The sequence below is a fragment of the Lepidothrix coronata genome, unplaced genomic scaffold (assembly GCF_001604755.1).
Source record: "Lepidothrix coronata isolate B3197 unplaced genomic scaffold, Lepidothrix_coronata-1.0 Scaffold7, whole genome shotgun sequence".
NCBI classification, from domain to species: Eukaryota; Metazoa; Chordata; class Aves; order Passeriformes; family Pipridae; genus Lepidothrix; species Lepidothrix coronata.
Window position 1 is genome coordinate 3,382,580 of NW_016690187.1, and position 15,920 is coordinate 3,398,499.

General features: G+C 42.8%; 1 protein-coding gene and 1 long non-coding RNA gene across 2 annotated transcripts in view; one reads left to right on the top strand and one right to left on the bottom strand.

Annotated features, from left to right (window-relative positions):
- Positions 1 to 639: 639 nt before the first annotated feature.
- Positions 640 to 5,771, bottom strand: LOC108507192. The gene is made up of 3 exons (XR_001878027.1): positions 5,705 to 5,771; positions 1,013 to 1,134; positions 640 to 924 (listed from the first exon to the last, which is right to left on the bottom strand). It is a non-coding gene; the product is annotated as an uncharacterized LOC108507192 (long non-coding RNA).
- Positions 5,772 to 6,581: 810 nt separating this feature from the next.
- The window catches only part of BMPR2 (bone morphogenetic protein receptor type 2), a 107,835-nt gene continuing 98,496 nt past the window's right edge, over positions 6,582 to 15,920 (top strand). Inside the window, 2 exon segments of the mRNA XM_017834330.1 lie at positions 6,582 to 6,717; positions 6,803 to 6,905. Coding sequence (XP_017689819.1) covers positions 6,830 to 6,905 — 76 coding nt within the window. The 5' untranslated portion in view covers positions 6,582 to 6,717; positions 6,803 to 6,829.

Genomic DNA, 15,920 nt, shown 5'->3' on the forward strand with positions numbered 1-15,920 from the left:
TCTGACTAAGCCCATTGTTGGATTTAATGAATAAGTGATGTTTTGAACTGATAAACACCCTGCAGCAAATTTCCTATTTTATGTTGTGATGAACAAGCCAATAGATTTCAGGAAACCTGTAAAGGGCCTTTAACATATGATTTCAGACTTAATTCAAAGTAGGAGGTGCTTCTCAGAGCTATCTTGAAAGTTTCTCTCACCTCCACCCCCAAAATGGGATAAGATTTCCACAGACTAAGCAGTGTTATCTGTAAAACAAGGCAGCAACTGCTACCAACACTGTTGGTAGTTCATTATCACAGAGAAATATCTTGTATTGTGAAATGTAAAAATGTCTATTAACTATTTCATTGTAATCCTTTTAGATACAAAATATTCCCTTTGCTTATCCCACAGTGTGCACCTTCCTCCTCCTTCTCCCTGTATACCGAAGACTTACCTGTCCCACACCCACTTGCTTATGTTTCCAGGCTTGATCCTCACACCTTTGATCATGCAATTATGGGCTCCCCATAGGAAACCATTTACTATACCAAAATCAGCAAATGTGAGACCAGCATGAAACAAAAGAAGTTAAATATCAAAATGGATCTTTCTGGGGACTGCCACAAAAGTGGTGTGATTAATTTTTGCATTAAATTTATTAAAAGTTTGCCATGAAAAGATAAACAAAGCTGCCACAAAACTTCTGTTATAGGATGGTGATGTCAAAGACTGTCGTCACTTCATTGCAGAGTGTGATTCACCTTGCAGTAGAACAGACAACAACATGGTAGAATTAGAAAAACCCAGGACTGAAAACACTACTTCATACTCACAAATGTGGGTTTTTTTCCCAAAAGCTTGACAGTTGGTGCTCTTTTCTATGCTTCAGAGACAAAGAAAAATGAAGTCGTAACAGCCTTCAGATAGACTTTTATGAGTCTAAAGACAAAAAGAAATGTCTGGCACAGATTATTTAACTGGACTAAGGGGGAAATTAATTCCCTCTGAGGAAGGGAATTTGATTTACCATTTCCTTAAGGCTGATGGTAGGAGTGGGAGCATGAGAGCCTGCTCTGGTACGTGATGAGGTTTTGCCACTCTCGCATCTTGGCAGGGAAGACTGACCGTCATGGATAGTGTTTCTCCTGCCTGTCAGGAAAAACAGAAGGAAACTGACTTTATCCCACAAAGGACTTTTCTGAGATTTCAATCATGGCTGGGTGTCCCTCAGTCCCTCTTTTCTGAAATCTTTTTTCCCAAGACAAAACCAAGCCCTGGAAAAGGAGCAGAAACCAACAATAATTCAGACAAAAATGCAAGTGCTGCTGGTAAGTTGCAGGGAGGCTCTAAAGGGCAGGGAGCCTTTCCCTATTCCCAAGGACACATGTCCATGATGGAGAAAGTCCCCAGAGGTTTCATTGTTTTTCTTTCTGCATATCATGTGCCCACTCCCTGTACCGATGGTCTTCCCACAGGCACCCTCCCTACCCTGACCTCTAACTCCAAGGGTACTTATGGCGGTGCCTTAATGCCTCCGTGCAACACCCCCGATTGGACACTGATGGGAAAAGCTATATAAAACAAGGAACTGAATACTTCCAAGGGTAGTGACGTCTGCGTGTGATTACTTGTTTGGCTGCACTGGCTGAAGCTGTACTGCTAACTCAGCAGACTGTAAGTAGACAGTATTGTCTTTTTGGTGCATTCTGGCTGCAATTCAGGATGTTAATAATAATCTGGAGAGCTATAGAAGGCTTGGATCCTATCTATCAGGAATCGTGTCTCTCTCCACATACAGTTACAGGAGGCAAGACCGGGGAGATGATCTTGCTGACAGTTCCCTAATTTAGCAATGAGTGGCAGCATTCGCGGTGGAGACCTGTACCAAATCCATTATTTATTAAGCTATTACTTAGGATCCAGAACGGGTGTATTTATTTGTAAGAAAGTCTGTGGACATCTTGATTGCTGTTCTAACATATGTTTATGCATCAGAGTCAATGCTAGGGGGATGTTTTGGTTTTAAATTAGGAACAAAATATCCCCTAAAAGCTAAATATTATACTGTGTTGTTCTATTCTTTCCCCAACACTTACGCCAACACTGAGAGAACACTCTGGCCAAGCTGATGGGCAGCCAAATATAATTTATGGCTTGTTTTAAACTGATTTGTTGACTTCTTGAAAGGCCCTGTCAAAAAGAACAGTCCCCTGAGTCCTAACGATGATAACAGTTGTGTTGCGTCAGCGCTGAAAAACTCTTGGATAACAGTGAACCTATCCTGAGAAATCTTTTTAAAGTGCCTGAACACTGGATTTTCTGAAAAGAAATAGAACTAAAGCTACTGTTTGGTAGTACATCTTGGTTTTCTTCATTCTTTGTTACTTACCACTGATTGGTACACTCTCTTGGTAGCATGAAAATAGTTTCCCGTATTCCAGTTCATTAAAAATAAAGATGTGTGTTGTTTAAAGGAGACACTCCTAATAAGGACATGTTTAATTTCACTTGTGTGCAGTGTTGAATTTGCAAGTGATATCAATATGTTTGTGTCTGCATCAGTGTGACCAACAGCGGGAAACTTCTGAGCTTCATATCAGCAGTAATTCTGCTCTCAGTGTCTCTCTGAAGCAAAGGGCAGCCCCAGCGTGCTGCATGAGGCTGTTCTGCTCAGAGCTCCCTTGCTCGAGGGCAACATATAAGTCCTTTGCTGTGTATCTGACTCACATCTCTGGGAGCTCGCAGCCACCATACCCTGGCTCCTCTGCCACTGTCCTCCTTGTGTCTGCCCCATGTGCTCTGCCTCTGCTTTGCCTCTGCCTGCTTTGGGAACAGCTGCAAAAGACCATCTACTTTCTAAGGTCTTTCCTCCTCCTATTACTTTTTAACAGTCTTGTCTCTGTTAAGTTCAATAGTATTGTTTCATTGTTCTTGGTGGAAATACAGTGCTTCAGTCAGAAAGTTGGTTTTTTTTAAATCTTGGTAAATTTTACATGTTTTCTCTTGTCTCTCTCCTACTTTTACCTGCACCAGATTTACTGTGCTGCAGCTCTGCAAGTTTTCATTATCCTGAGTACTTTTCTGTAGGTCTTACTGGATGTTGCTGGATATTAGGCTAGTGAAATCCTAGCTTAGAGATAAAACATTACCACAGAAAGGATTATAAATATGTTCTTGTCCAAGCACATAACAATGGGTGAGCCTGAGTGTGACAGTTTAGATCTCTGATTTCCTCTCACCACCGTGGGAAAAGGAAGCTGCTTCTGTGCTTAGACAGTAGCCATCGCTTTCTACATCCATGTGGTGAAGGAGGGGTCAGCCCTTCCTCGGCCCTGCCAGCTCCAGAGAAACAGGGGTGCAGTGGCTCCCGCTCTGCAGCCTGGCATCCGTGCGTGGCCAGTGGCTCTTGGTGGCATTCACAGCCACGCCGGGCTGGGAGGGACCTGGCCCTTGCAGAGAAGATCTTTTGCAAAATTCAGAATAGGTTAGGGAAGGAGGGGAAATTCTTGCAAACTGCTGGGATTGCATGTCTGTGAGATTAGTCCAAGGACTTGATATAAGCTCAGGCAAAGCAGATTCGCAGCCCCGCGGCCTTCACAAGGGTGTTTTCTTGATCAGGCTTGGGGTTTTTGTGAAACTAAGAGGAAATAATTGTAGTAAAAATGGCATGTCTTGTTCCTTCTTTTCAGGAAAAACACAGAACAAAAATCCAATCCATTTTGTGGCAAGAAAAAAAGAAAGGTATTTTAAGGCAGAATATATGTTTTTGTACAATTTCCTGTGGACAACAATTCCTGGTATTAATTGATAAGCCAAAACTAGAACCATTAAAACAAGTGAGACTTCTGTCATTTATTTCAGGGTGAGCAGGTTTTCATACATGTCATAAACAATTACAGTAATTTTCTTTTACCATCTAAACAGGGAAAGCGCTGTACAACCCACACATAGTTAGGTTCTTGTTTTCTCTGAACAAAGTAGATCTCGCTTCTTTTATTGGCAGGTTCAGCTGGGCAGAAGGTGTGTTGCATAGTTTGGTGTCTTTTCTGAACCAGAAAAGAACTCTGGATTTGGGGCCTGCAAAAAATACTTAATGTGGGTTTTTTTTTTTTCCTCTCTTGGAGGTAAAATTGTTCTGGCTGTTGGTTTTGGTTTGGTTTTTTTTTTTTTTTTGCTTTTAAAGGTTATTTCTTGACAGTTCACATTCCACAAATAACAGGAAGGATACTGTGGTTAACATGTGGTTGCAATTCTGGAAAGTGGCAATACAAATTACAATCTGGGATTCTATATTTTATTGTCTCTCACCAATATCCATGTTAGATCTGCATAGATTGGAAGTGAAGATATTGTAGAAAACTTTCAAAAACATTTTTATACCTATCAGCCATATAAATTCATCTTGACCCTAGGAATGTCAAAGAACGTGCTCTCTGGCCTAAGCATCACAATGACAAAAATGCTATTAGAATTTATTTACTAATTTTCTTGATGATGAAAGAATCAGATTACATCTGTTTCACCTCTTATGGCTTGTGAAGAGGAACAGTTATGCCGAAACCTTTTATTATTACTAAAATTGTAACTCTTACTTGCAACTACAAAATTTTATGTAGTAGCATTTAATATTTTGAGGTGTGGAATTGGATTTTTGATTTTCTATTCCTTGTATGCCATTCTTGGAACTGGTGTAGGAATTTTGGCACAGAGAAGCATTTCCCATAATCAAACCTTTGGTGAAGCCCATATATGAAGGTGCTTTCTGTGTGCAGGGTGTTCTTTAGAACTTTTTTCTATGCTACAGCCGGTAAAACTTGTTTGAAAGAGCCTCGCTAGGCCAGAACATCAGACAGCACGTTCCAGTCACAGCTCTCCCATCAGCTGCTGGCCTCAATTTATCTCTTTAGTCCTGTGCAATATAGCAAAGGTTAAAGCATACAAACAGCACAGTGGGCTGACTTTATCTTTGTTTTGAAATCATAAAATCTCTTTAATTTAAGAAGCAGATAATGCTTTTGCTTGGGAGAGTCAGGTGGCTGAAGCTGTATGAGCTGGGTGGACTTTATGTTGGACATTAGTAAGAAATTCTTCACAGACAGGGTGATTAGATATTGGGATGGGCTGCTCAGGGAGGTGGTGGAATCACTGTCCCTGGAGGTATTTAAGGCAAGACTGGACATGGCACTTTAGTGCCATGGTCTAATTGACATGGTGATATTCGGTCCTAGGTTGGACTCGATGATCCCAGAGGCCTTTCCAACCTCATTGATTCTGTGACTTGCCAGGGTTCCCTGAGGGAGAGCAGTAGGTGGTATGGCCAGTGCTTGTAGCAGAGCTCACAAAGATAACGGGGGCTTGAACTAGAGGTCGAGGCAGAAGCTCCAGGGTGTCTGACAGGCAGGCCACGGAGTTCAAAGCTGATGCAATCTCAGAGTCTACTAAACACTTTTTTCTTGTTACAGGCGGTTTTTGTGATTCCCGAGCTCACGCCTCCCTGCTGACAGCCTCTCTGACAGACATGCTGCCTGGGGGGGCCGTTCGCCGCCTTCCCGCGGCCTTCCCGGGAAGGTCCGCCAAGGCCTTTCCCCTCTCACGGAGCCGCCCCTGGGTCCCAACTCCCCTTCCCGAGGCGGTGCCCTCCGCCCCGGCGGCGCCCGGAGCCCCCCGCCCCCTCCCGCAGCCCGGCGGAGCTCCGCCCGGGCGGCCCCGCTCTGCCTACCTGGAGCCACCTCTATGGTGCGGGGCGGGGCCGGGCGGCGGGGGCGGCGCGGCGGGACGGGCGCCCGGGCCGGCGGCGGCAGCGACTCCCCTTTGTGTCTGGAGCTGCCCGTGCTGTTGGGGAGGGCGGGCGAGAGGGGGCGCGGGCGGCGGCGGAGCTCCGGCCCTCGCTCGGCTCCCACCCGCAGCCGGCGGCGGGCAGGGGAAGGAGGCGGAGCGGCCCCTCGCCGGCGAGCCCGGCGCGGGGGGAGGAAGGCGCTGGCAGCGCGGAGAGGCTGAGCCGAGACCGGAGGGAGGAGGCCGGGCCGGGCTGCCCGGCGCTGTGGAAACTCGGGGCGGGCGGCGGAGGAGGGGAAGGGCCTTCGCCCGCGGAGAGCAGCCGGGTGCGCTCGCAGCTGGAGACGCCGAGGAGGGGCCTCGCCGCCCCGGGCCCCACCTTTGTCGGGGTGGCCGGGGGTGGTGTCGGTGCTGCGGCGGGGGCCGGGGCAGCGCGGAGGAGCCCGCCCGGCGCGGGAGGCAGATGGGCCGGGATGCAGCCGCAGCCCTCGCCGTGAGAGCGGGGGGTCTCGCCGCCGCCTTCCCCGGAGCGTGAGGCAGCGAGGAGGGGCCGCCAGAGGACAGAGACCTTTGCCGGGATGGGACGCGGCGCCGCCGTGAGCCCGTAGCTCGCTCTCCGTGCCCGGGCCAGCCCGCGGGGGCCGCGCTGACTGACACCGCTGTGGGCGCGTCTGGATATGTTCCCTTCCCAACCGGGCTCTTTCTTCGATGTCGTGAAGCTGCGTGGGAAATAGCCCGGTTCCCAGCGGGGTCGGGAGCGTGCCGCCGTCCTCCCCGGCGGGGGAGATGCCTCGGGGCTGGGAGGCAGAGCCAGGCGCTTCCCCCGTGTCCGCCGAGCGCTGCCGGCGCCCCAGGCATGAAGGCAGGCGGCTGTAATGGAGTAAGAGCGAAGCCGGCTCCCCTCATCTGCCATTTGCCCTTCCAGGCGGGATTGTAAACCGAGAGAGTTGAGGAAGGGTGTGTGAAAGCAGGAGGAATTTCCTCTCGTCGGGTTTTTGGGGTTTTTACCCCCCCTCCCCCCTTTTTTTTTTTTCTCCTCCTCCTGGCTCGAACCGTGGCTTGCCCAGGTATGCCTGCCTCACTGCAGCACCTTGTGCTGGTGCTCCTGCTCTCCAGTGCCACCCTGCTGCTCGGCACTGCGGCTGGTGAGTAGCCACTGGGTGGAACGAACTGGCCATTTTGGCAGCGGGAAGGGGGTGGGGTCCGCTGGTATTTGGGCACATCCGTGTCTCCTCTCCTTACAGAGCGGTGTGCATCTATTTCAGCGGCGAAGCCCGATAAAAGTTTTGAAATCCCGATACGTTAAGTGTCTCGGGGAATAAAATGCTGCTTTATTGTGTAAATGAACTCGACCTGCACTGAAGAAGTATGCTTTGCCTAGATCTGCATCTCTTGTCTAATAACTTACTTCAGTTTTGGAAATATATATAATCTTTTTGTTTTGCATACCTCGCCCTTTGTAAGGTAATGCGGGAATTTTTAATATATATTTTAATCTGCAGCAGAGCTGTGCCTGTTTTTGCTGTGGGATCTTCGGGCACAGCCATTTTTAATTTTATCAGCATCGGTGCTTCTATGGGCCTTAAACATGTGCTTCACTTTTATAACAGACTTACTGTAATGTGTAATTTTTTTTTCTTGGAGGAGACATCTGAAGCAAAAATGTAGCTCTGATTATAGAACAATAACACAAAACACTGTTGAGGAATGCTGAAAAATCTTGAAGAGTACTCTTTTTTTAATAACAAGAAGTTGGGAGCAGATATGCTAAGAGCATCCTTGCTCATATTTTTGGACACTCTAGTCCTATTTTTTTATTGGGTTCGGAAGCTCAGTGTTAGATATGTAGGGTACTGGAAGAGGGATATGTATTGGTCTGGCATCTTTTGCTTTTCTGTCACGGTGACAGATTAGCATGTTGGAGCCTTCTGAGTGTTACCCAGCTTTGTTAGGCAGTAATACCAATTGTTCTTGCAGTATGCGTTTTCCAGCAGTTTTGGAAGATTACTACGACTTTTGTGTCGTTTTACCGATCGAGATCCAATTTGCAGTGCTTGCTTTTTTTAGTGTTATTTTGTAATCTGCTGTGTATAGTTCATAAGTGAATCTTCGTTTAAAAAATTGCTGAATCTTGCTAAGATAACCCAACAAGGTGATGATAGTTTGCATATTATATTTCAGCGAGGTCTTAAAATTTATTTGTCAAAGTTGAAGATACTTGGTGTCATTATTAGGAAAATCCTGTAAATGACTTTTTTTCATCACTGACTGGATAGTCCCTGATTTTCTTGCTTCTGCTTATTAAGAGGTCTCTTTCAGGAAGATATTTAAATGAAAAGCTTGATGTTGCCTATATCATCCTGACCTTTGACTGCCATTATTTTAGATTGATGTCTGCAGCGTCTCTCTGTGGTAGTTTCTGAGGAGTGTTTTTATTTTTTTTCCCTTTTCTTTTTCTTTAGCTGGGGGAAGGGACTTCTGAAGGTCAAAAATCTTGGTTTTTAAAGCACACGTGAATCAGGAATGCCCAGCCCATTCTCAACTTTTCTTTCAGATGTATTTTTAAAAAAGTGTAGGCTTTTTTTCCCCTTTGTGAAAACTCCAGTGCCCTGATGAAGGAGAAGGGTTATTGAAGGAGCGAGTACGCATTTGTAGCAGGCCAAGGGCTGGGCAGATGCGGTAGGAGCCCATCTGCGCGGTTTTGCCAATTCACCTCAATTCTGACCTGGCAACAGCATTCCCAGTATTTTGGTTCTGGTTTTCACCTTTCTAAAAGGGTATTAACGATGCCAGCTTGGTTGGTTGTTTTGTGAATAGGAACCTATTTCCCCATTGTGATTTATTTCTTAATTGTGCAGTTTTAACAATTCTAGTTTTAAAAAACCTTGGTCATAATCCTTTGTAAGAGTAATTACGTGGATGATTTGAGCTGTAGTTAAAGATTTTAATGGTTGATTTTAAGTTTACACTGCATTTCAGAAAAAAATGGCTATACATGGGGAAGCTACACTAATGTGTAATTCTGCCCTTTTATGTTCATGAAGGAGCCAACACTCTTTCTTCTCTTCCCCTCCCCCAGAGTATGAACTGTATGCTCCCATCAGAGTGAAAATGCTGCCTTTGTAGCTTTGAAACCCCCTATTAATTCTTACTTCTGATTAGTGAATGGATACTATATCTCAGCAGTGTATAGAATTGAGTGTTTATAAATGCAAAATCATGACATCAGAGGGAGAATATTTTCATAACAGGTTTTTAAGTTTCTGTCTGGAGGATGATATCTGGACCTCTTTGTAGAGAGCTCCACAAGGATCTGGGCTTAGTATGGACGGGAAAGGGAAGATGAAAAGATGCATAAAGAGGATGACCAGAAAAAAAAAATCTTACAGTGGGGCTGGAGATGATAGTTCCACTCATAATCTAGAATATGAATGAAGAAAGTAGGTGGTTCTTCCTTCACTTTTGTAATTGAAGATATAATAAAAAACTAGCTCTAGATTCAGTAATATTTGCTGATTATTAGGAGGAAAATAATACTGGCTTCCTTCATAAAATACAGATCTTAACAGTTATCTGGTAACTCTGTGTTTAAATCATGTAATAGTCCTTGTAAAGAGAAATGCTACAGTGAGGACATTTTACTGATAATAGTCTTAGGCAGAGGTTTAAAAAGTAGTATTGGACAAAAATGGTTTGTGCCACTTTGTTCTTTATTTCTCAAATTATTTGAAATACCTATTTCTAAGTCTTTTGCTTAGAACTGTGAGAACTATTTATATGCCTATAAATTGTAGAGTATTCTGATGTGTTAATCATGGGGGTTTGTGCCTGAAGAGGTGGTTGGTGAACCTTTGAGCTCTTCCCCAGTATTGCTAAAGAATTTTGTTTGGGTGTTCATACGGACCAGATATTAAAGATATAATCGTTCCTCATTTCACTTGCTTGCGTTCTGTGATATGCAATACTAAACCACTTTTCCTTCTTTATACATGCCCAGGGTAGACAGCATTCCATTGTCTAATGTGTGAATTATTTGTGGGAAGTATAACGTGAAAATTAAAGCAAACAGAATATGGTTTTATCTTTGGGAATATTTCCATAAATCTATGTCTGTGTGGTTCGTCAGGGCTGTAAAAATTAAAGTGTGTAAGGGATTGGATAGAGATTGAAATATTTTTTTTTAATGATCATTTTAATTATTAATCGAAATGAGCGGGCAGAAGCATCTTTATCTAATTCTGTCTTGCCGGTTAAAGTTACTTTAGTATCTCAACATAATTTTTTTGAAATATGAATTGTGTGACATGAGGAAAAGCCTCCTTTAGCTATCCAACTCAGTTCTTCTAATTCAGTGTTTTGAATTACTAACTGACTCTATGCATCTTGTGTATAAAAGTGTTTTTTTAAACCTATCTGCACCCCAATTTCTACTTATTTACTAAAGCTATGCCCAGTGTTTATGGCTTATTCAGATGAAATCTAAAAATTAAATTTATTTTTCAGTTTGTCTTGGGAGCTGTCTCAGAAATACTAACCTAGGAGATGGAAACAAAGCTGTTTTCTTGGGGAGCACACTGGTATGCCTGATGGATAACCTCACATAGAAGCACAGCCTGTGTGCCAGACTCGGGCTTCATTAGCTGCCTACTTGTGTAAAGAAAGCCCAGGATCCTGCACAGAACCATTCACCTCGCTGAGAAGAGCCCATTTTCCATTAGGTGTATCAGGCTGTGTGAACCTCTGTGATATTTCAGCTAAGCTGCTTCCAGTTCCCAAGTAAACTTCAGTGCTTGGGTACTGCACCATGCAGTGTGGGCACAGCCCGTGAGGAAATGGAAGCTGTGCTCATTTGTTGAACCCAAATTTCAAACCCTGAGACATTACACAGATGCCTCACTTCAGTGTGAATGGTTCTGCCCTCAAAGGAACCACATATAAAAGGCTGGCTGAATTGTCTGCCTGCCCTTCTCTGGTGAAGGCAGGCAAACCTCACTTCACCCTGGACAAAGAGGGAAGCATAACTGTATCTCTTATAATTATTTCTATGGTGAAGTTTGTTGAAGTGGTTGTTTTGATAGCACCTCTCTAGCACTTATTTCTCTAAAAAATAATTTGTTGACTTTTACATTGTTGTCCCCCCCTCCTTTTTATACTCCACTAAGTATTTCTCAGTAGTCTGTGTAGTCAGTGGCATTGTTTCCTTGGCAGATACCACTCTCCTCTGCCTTTCTCACTGAAAAGACGTGAAAGTTGCTGTGTTGGGTTCTTCAGAAATGTTTTATTCCTAACAGCAGAGTGCATGGCACTGGAGCTGTATTGTGTTTGGACTCAGTCTGGCTGTGCCATGAAAATGTGCTGTCATTTTCTGGGCAGACTCTAACTTTATACCAGGGCTGTGAGTTGAGTGTAAAGTTTCATTCGGAACAAAATGTTTATGCCCTGAATAAAATGGGCTGGGTGATGCTTCGTGTTGGGTAGGACTGGAATCTGTGCATAGCTTACAGGCAGCAAGTATTAATTTTATTAAGCTTGTAGACTTAGTGGAGCTGCTCACTGCTTGAATTTGAATTTTAAAAATAAGTGAAATACAAGAACTGTTTTCCAAAAGACTGACATTTCAGTATGCAAACTGATTTCTGTGGGGTGGTTTTTATTGTTTTGTTGTTGGTTGTTTGCTTGCTTTTTTTATTTGTTTGGGGGTGGGTTTTTTTCCTTTTTCTTTTTTTTTCTCTGAAACATACCTTCACAGAAATATAAGGCTGGAAGTGACTTCTCCTCTGTTTCCTCCATGGTCTGGTTTTGTAAGCACAGATAATAATGTCTGTCTAACACCTCTAAAATCTCCGGCGAAGAGGGATTTCACAGGCTATCTAGGTAGTCCGTCCTGTTACAGTGCTTAATTATCATCATGTTTTTCATAATGCAGCAGTAGTAGTTTTTTTTCCCCTTCTTTTCTAATGCAAGATTGTTTAAGATATGCCTTAATTAATATGTGGCAATCCACCTGAACATGTAGTGTGGAGTACACACATAGACAATTGCCAGGGAATATCAGTCTCAATATTCCTGTGTTGAAGCCCAGTGTCTTGAGCTTGGCTACAGGAATTTTTGATGGAAGCCTCGAGTTGACCATTAGTGTTTTAAAATGCAATTATTGCAATTTCCAAAAACTGTTTTTGAAAACTTGTGCTATTCCTAAATTCCAGTTTCTGATGATGCTTTCCTGACTCAAGGGGTCTGTTAATCTGTTAATTGCAGAGCTGGAAGCTTGGCTGAGCAGCAGAAGTGGATCTGATAGGAGAGGTCAGTCTGGGGGTGTGATGAGGAGGAAGAAAGGCTGAGACAGGAGAGATTTGAAAGGATGAAGGATTCAATCTGGTTTGCTGTGGGATGAGAACCAAGGAGTATTAGACAGCCAGACAGAGATAGCGTCTTAACTTTTGTCAGACTTGTTTGGAGAATGAATGGAATGAAGCTTTTGCAGCGGAGAGAGAAAGAAAGCATAGTTGTAGGTAGCAATTTTGAAGATTTCTGTTCCCTTTTGTGAGAATGAATGAGAGACCCAATCATTTAGATGCTGCCTTTACCTCCTCTCAGTTTTGTAAGTTTGGAAACCACAGGCTTTTGGGTGGTGATGGCATTTTGTTCCAAGTCACTGGGATGTGTCAGTTTTGTGAATTGCCTTCTTGAGTTTGCATCAAATCACATTTTTTGTTTTGAACTCTAAATGTGTCTACCTTCTGCATCTCTCAGTACTCTGTATTTTCTCTTTGGTTTATATTTTCTATGAGAAAAGGAAGTAAAAATAGGCACTATGGACACAGAAGACTGTCACTGACTACTGTGAACCTTTCCATCTCCATGTCTAACTTCTGAGTCTGCTGGCTGATTTCAGTCAGATGTGAAAGACACTTAGTCTTGAAAGATGAATTTGCTACTGTTTTCGTGAAAATTATTCAGTTAATAGAGGAGACAATCCCAAGATAGAGGTTTCCCAAGGGGAAAGAGGAACAGAACTCAGCTCAGGTAATTCTCTGAGATTACCTGGCTGCCCAGTCAGTGCAGAGGTGCTGGCAAGTGTGTTGGTACATACACTGTTCTGGACTAAGCACAGTATATTTTGTCCTCTGTTCACTCGACATGCCATAGGAAACCTGGGGGATCCCTTTTGTAGGAAGCGTGGGAGTTGGCTAAGAAGTGTGGGATAAGGGTCAAATTTTAGGCTATTAGTTCACTGCTTGTGGAATAACTGGTGTTTCTGAGACAATGTAGTAGCCAATTTTTTTGACTGAGCTTGCAAAACAATGCCCAGATCACCTTACTGAATGGCTGTCATCCACTTATGAACTTCATGGTGTGTATGAGTAACTTGCATGGTATGTATTGTTTTTCACACTTTCAGGCTGGATTTTACTATACACTGTAGTTCAGATATCCAACACATTAAACTTCCTTATGATCTTCTTTTCAGCAGTGCTGTAACTTAGACTTTTCCTGTGGTCCCTTTTAACGTTTTTGCTATGTATTATACTTGCTTCAGTCTGTGAAGTGCATGAAAAATAGTTTTATTATTTGTTTAAGCAGGAGTAGTGGAAAGGCACGTACTGTCACCTTCTGGGCTGGAGTAAATGGCAGACAATGACACAGGCAGTGGCACAGGGAACCTCTGATCTTCTGTACTGACTGCCAACAGCAAGTGGGCAAGGTAATGCTAGCAGTGGTGCACAGCAGCTCTTGCTATTATGCTTAGCCAAAAGCTGATACTACATTTATGCTCCTTGTTCTACTATAATAGTTTTTCTATTTTAGTTGTGAGCAGGAGGAGTGTAAGAGAATATATGTAAGAGGCTTTTTTTTTTTTGTAGTGAGATGCCTGTAAGTATGATCGAAGGTCATGTATGTTAATTGGGCTCCTTAGTTTATGCATTAGAGAATGCAGCACTTAATTAATATCCAAGTGCTGGGCGTTGGCAGTGTCATCTCTCAAGCTCGTCATTCTTGATGTGAAGAGCACTTCCCTCTGCATAAGTCACAAAGGTCAGCTTTACCTGATGTGAGAAGCTTTAACGTAGTTCAGTGACAGGAACGACTGACTAAACGTGCTCTACTGCTCTTGCTTTTGCCTTATGAGGCTTCCTCAGAATGGTTTGGTTTCTGTTGAAAATAAAGCATTTTATTTCTGCAACCAAAGCAGCAGATACTCCTAGACCATCCATGTTAGAGAACCTTTATTAGATTTTTCCAATAACTTAAACTAATCCACAATCCTTTGCTATTCTGAATTTTTATTACGCTTGACAAACATGTCACCAGGGAAAATAGTGGGTTTTGTTACTATTAAAGCTGTTTTCTACAGTAACGATTGTATAAATAAATGATCTTACAGCACTATGTTTAGTTGTCCATTGTAAAAATTGCTTGCTTTTGTTAGTGATGGAGTGGTTCTGTTGTAGTTAGTTTATTGCTGAACCTACTTGAAAATTGGTCCTTCCTTCTCGTGCTGTCCTTCACAGAAAAGTCAGTAAAGCTGATTTCGTTGAGAGACTTTGTGTCCCTGTACCTTCTAAGCTGCAAAAGTCTCGGTGTGGACATAGATAATGTGCTATATGCTGTGAACTTTTGTCAATCCTTTTGTGTTTAAAACCTAAACACTAGAAATTGTTTTTCCGTATTTATTTGCAGATAAAAACCTTAGCTGAAAATTAGAGGTTTTTTAAATGATTACCAGTTCTTAAATAAAAATTTTTATTATATTTAGCTGTCTGAGATATGCATGGTGTGTGGAGCCAGTATACTAAGCTGAAGAAAACTAAGGTTGTAGTAGGAAAACTGTAGCACCTATCTTTTTAGTTAGACAGTGGCACTGCCATGTATATGCAAAGCAGGCCCTTAGCCCAAGAACGAGCCTTCTGTATTAAAATAATTTCAGTTGCAATCAGAGAAGGCTAAAAGGAACCCTGTAATGAAGCTCGTCTGGATGCCACCGTGGTGCCGGTTTCTTCTGTTTGCATGTTTGAAGTTCTTTTCCTGCATTTCTCTCTGTAATGGCCCAGGCCAGGGAGCTGTAGCCTGAGCAGCTGCCAGGATTGAAATAGCCCCCCGGGCCTGGGCTCTGCCGGTGACAGGAGAGCAGGGTGCACACTCCTGTCTCGCTGGGCTTCCTCCTGGTGTTGGAATAGGACTCACTGAGAAGTGGAAGAACTCGTTCCAGCGTTCTGTGCTATTCTTATTCGGCTTTGCAGGCAGGGATGAATGACTCAGTGAATCTAAATGAGTGAAAAAAGATGTGGAAGCAGTAGGATAAATCATTCCTCGTGCCCACTGTAGCAGTATTTGGATCTCTGTAAACTTTTTTTATATGGAACACATGCAGATACCCAATTCTAGCGTGTATTGCATAGATACAGTGAAGATGACTTGTAAATTGTAATACATACATGTATGTATGTATGTGTGTGTCTGTATGTGTACATATCCTTATGTACTCACTATGTTACCACAATTCAAGCATACCAATATGCTTCCACTGCTAAACTCTAATATTTTAATACTGGCAAATTTGTGTTTGCATGGTGTTCTTAGTTTCCAAAAACTCCTTGTAAATGACTTATTTTGTATGATGGGTAAACTTTACACTTATTAATTACATTCAGATTCTATCAGGACCTGTTAAATAATTTCTCTTTTAGTTATGCTAAGATGAATCTGACCTAATTAAATTTTAGTTAAATTTAATCTGTAGTAGTTAATGCTTTTGCAGCAGAACACAATTATTTGGTCACAGTTGTTTCACATTGTTTTAGCTAAGAATTTTAAATCCAGTAAATATTTTTCCTGAACTATTTCATACAGACTTAGAAATATTGAAAGTGGCAAATAGAGAGACTTTCTTTGCTTGTATTGTTTCCTGTCAGAGAAGTAATGAAGCTGTCAGCAAATTCAGCTTCCCTTATTTTAAGAAATAGTGGAATAGAATGTTTGTGTCCAAAACAAATAACTCCCAATTATTATTTTACTAATCTGTATGCAGACTATGTAACACTAGTTAAAATTTGAAAATGTGGCCTTTGGGCACAGGAATACGCAGTCCATATAGGACATGACATAGTAAATGAATTTTAAAAATGGAGAGAAGGTGTGAAGAAGGAAGACTAGTGATA